Source organism: Lactuca virosa, chromosome 1 (genome assembly GCF_052849685.1).
Source record: "Lactuca virosa cultivar CGN04683 chromosome 1, Lactuca_virosa_CGN04683_v6, whole genome shotgun sequence".
NCBI lineage: Eukaryota > Viridiplantae > Streptophyta > Magnoliopsida > Asterales > Asteraceae > Lactuca > Lactuca virosa.
In genome coordinates, this window is record NC_136426.1 from 150,671,493 (window position 1) to 150,674,620 (window position 3,128).

The 3,128-nt window shown below is 36.2% G+C and overlaps 1 protein-coding gene across 1 annotated transcript; it reads right to left on the reverse strand.

Annotated features, from left to right (window-relative positions):
• Positions 1-1,391: 1,391 nt before the first annotated feature.
• On the reverse strand, positions 1,392-2,464 carry LOC145122122 (uncharacterized). Its single transcript, XM_079057783.1, has 3 exons — positions 2,345-2,464; positions 2,172-2,265; positions 1,392-1,552 (listed from the first exon to the last, which is right to left on the reverse strand). Exons 1-3 carry the CDS (start codon positions 2,462-2,464, stop codon positions 1,392-1,394), a joined length of 375 nt encoding a protein of 124 aa, XP_078913909.1.
• Between the last annotated feature and the right edge of the window lie 664 nt (positions 2,465-3,128).

Genomic DNA, 3,128 nt, shown 5'->3' on the forward strand with positions numbered 1-3,128 from the left:
CAATGTCCCATTGGCCTTCCATTACTCACACATCTCAAGGATTTCACTAAGATTTTGATTTTCCTGTCAAAGTTACAATTCTAGATATCAAGGAAGGATTCAAAGCAAGAAAGAGCAAGTCTCAGAGCATGGCCCATTCTCCATTCACAGAACTCCAGATCGACAATTTCAACCAATAAACAAGAGCACTAACTAAAAGCTAAAACAAATTATATCCTTTTCCATAAAAAACGCTTTAACAAATGAAAAGTACTAAAAGAGTAAGAAAACAAAAAACAGCAATTAACATTTACTTTATTCGACCTAAAAGGCTAAAACCTCAAACTTCAATTCTCCCCGTTATATTTTTGCAGTAATTTGATATCTGAAAACAGTATCTTACCTAATCAACGAACCCTAATAAGGAAGGAGACATGGAGGGGCCATGGAACGAGGGTTTGTCGGAGTGTATTGGAGAGTGATAACTGGGGTAGAAAATCAGGGTTACATTAAACTTAAGCGACTTGTCTTCCTATTTTTAACTTGCAAACCTTGATTTTGTTTTTCAGTACCTCCTACTGTATAATGAAAAGAAGTTTTGATAATCACTACAAATTCCTTAAAGGATCTAAAGTTCTAAACCAATAGTTGTATGTTGAAACGGTAAAATCAAGATGTTTTCAGAGATGAGAAGTAGATGTAGGAAAAAATCAGAGGCATAAAGGAGAAATCGAAAATACCATATGAATCATAGATGCGGGAAAAAACATACGCCTTTTTGCTTGATTGAGAAGATGAAGTCGAGAGATGAATCACAAATTGCATTCCCCCTTATTTGTTGAACGACTGGAGAAATAGGGCCGGGTATAAGCGTCCTTTCCAACAATAGTCGATTTTGTGGCCCTATATAGAATTTTAGGCACGAGACTCCTTGATTTCTGCCGACTGGTATGGGAGAAAGGAGAAGCGCACCGTGGTTGGTTTTTTGGATATTTGCCTGAGCGAATTAGAGCGGGGGCAGAGAATGGGTGGAGACATCGGTCGGAGATCGGAGATTTGGTGATGGTGTGATGTTGTTGTGGGAGAAAAGAGCAGTGACGGTGAGAGAGACATCGTGGCTCTCTGATTGAAGTTTTTTTTTGGTATTTGATTGAGAGAGAGAGAGAGAGAGAGAGAGAGAATAACGATTGAAAGAAGGTAGAGGAGAACATGGCGACTTTTCAAACTTTTGGAATTTCATTTCCCCCGCGAGCTTCTAAAACGCGTGTTTATGAAAAAAAAATATAAAGCGACGTGGCACATGACACACATTTTATCATATGCGCCCTCCGTGCTATTTTTTGGACACTAATTTAGGGCACACACAAATGCGTGTCCTCTATCCTTGAAATTTTATAAGAGATGACATTTTTTTAGGACGCACGCTTTTGCGTATCGTAAATCACTGCGTGTAATTGTTTGCACTTCATTAAAGGCTGTTTTTCTAGTAGTGATGGTTTGTAAAACTTGATTGTTGCTCCTAATATCACCACCACCCTATAAATCTCTCCAATGGCATTCACAAACTGTTTACCTGAAACAAAAAGATTCAATTTGAGATTGTGTTATAACTTATAACTTACAACAAGTAACACAATAATAAATTTCATCATAGCAAAAAGCAAAAAGCAAAAAGTACCTTGTTGTTGAGAGAGTATTTGATGACTGATGTTCTTTTGTAATGATTGATTCCAAATCCATGTGGCATGTTTGAGTTCTTGAGAGCATACTTTAATCACCTTAAACCATTGAGTGACATAATTACATGCTTTGACCTTTGGAGCTAGTTATATAATTTCCAGCATTGTTTTAATGTGGTTGATGAGGTCAATGGCTGTTTGCAAATATGATTTTGCCTATTCACAAGATAGAAGTTATATGTTATGCTAATAATCCCTCAATCACAAATAATAATAATAATAATAATAATAATAATAATAATAATTATAAGTTTGCTTCAAAAGATAGTTATAAATAAGTTCCAGCAGCACTAAGCCATTAACATATTCCAATTAGAAAACCATCAAAATAAAGAGGATTGTAATTACAGAAATCATGGAGTAGCATAATTAGAATCACCCCCTCGACGAAAAGCAAAAAAAGACTGTATACGAGTCCAAATATATTTCCCACCAACTGTAGCAACACAATACCATATCTTCTGAGCAATAGAGAGTCCATGTCCCTCCAAATGAGAAACTCAAGGAAAGCATCAAGCTCAGCTTCGTACTGGAATAGCAATCCTGGCTAATCCCAAAAGGATAAGATTTGATAAGAAATTAAAGATGGAAACAAAAAGAAAAAACTAGATTATTTCATAATATACCTTCATTACAAAGAAAACCTTGACCAATTGCTCTTTCAACATGGCTGAAATCTCAACATCAAGTCTCGCAGTATCCACATGGTTAACTCTTGATATCACAATTGGAATTGCAGACTGCATAGAATTCACCAACAAATCAATTAGCTCTCTGTTAAAAAGGAGAGGAGATAAGGAACCTTCATGAATATGAAAAACCACTTGTTTTCTCCTAGAAAGATGTTGATGAATGTATATGAGGTCCTTGAGCATTAAATTTGTTTCCAACAACTCAATTAATTCACTCTGAGATTAATGAATTAGTCCAATATAAGATTCCTAATCCTGAAAGTTGATTTTGCTTCTAACAGCTTAATAAATGATCACTCTATGAGTTTAATTATTTAGTTCGACATCAGATTCATAACCTGAACATTGATTTCGTTTGGATTAACATGACAATCTGAATTAATTGAAAGCAAATTAAACAAAACCTATAGTCAATGCCTGAGAAGGAAGGACGAATGATTTCCAGCGCGGTGATAACCTTTCATATGTATTAAGGCAAGCTCCTTCAGCTGGTACATCAAGAGAATTCTCGAAAGGTAACAAAAGGCGATGAGGACATTAGATGGATTGTCGACAAGGGTAAATGTATGATTCAAGCCCTAGAAATCGCTCCAAAAGGGTCAGCGAGGGGAGGGGGAAATGATTTTCAATGTAAGATAGAAGAGGTTGCTTCGAGCCCTAGAAATCACACGACGTCGAGAATAGTGAAGAAGCTAAGGGGGTGTTTGAGAGTGATGTA

Coding starts and splice junctions, on each gene's coding strand:
- LOC145122122 (XM_079057783.1), bottom strand. CDS start 2,464: ATGCAGTCTGCAATTCCAATTGTGATATCAAGAGTTAACCATGTGGAT. Junction 2,266..2,344: donor AGGTTTTCTTTGTAATGAAG/GTATATTATGAA, acceptor TTTTGGGATTAG/CCAGGATTGCTATTCCAGTA. Junction 1,553..2,171: donor TCTATTGCTCAGAAGATATG/GTATTGTGTTGC, acceptor TTTTTGTTTCAG/GTAAACAGTTTGTGAATGCC.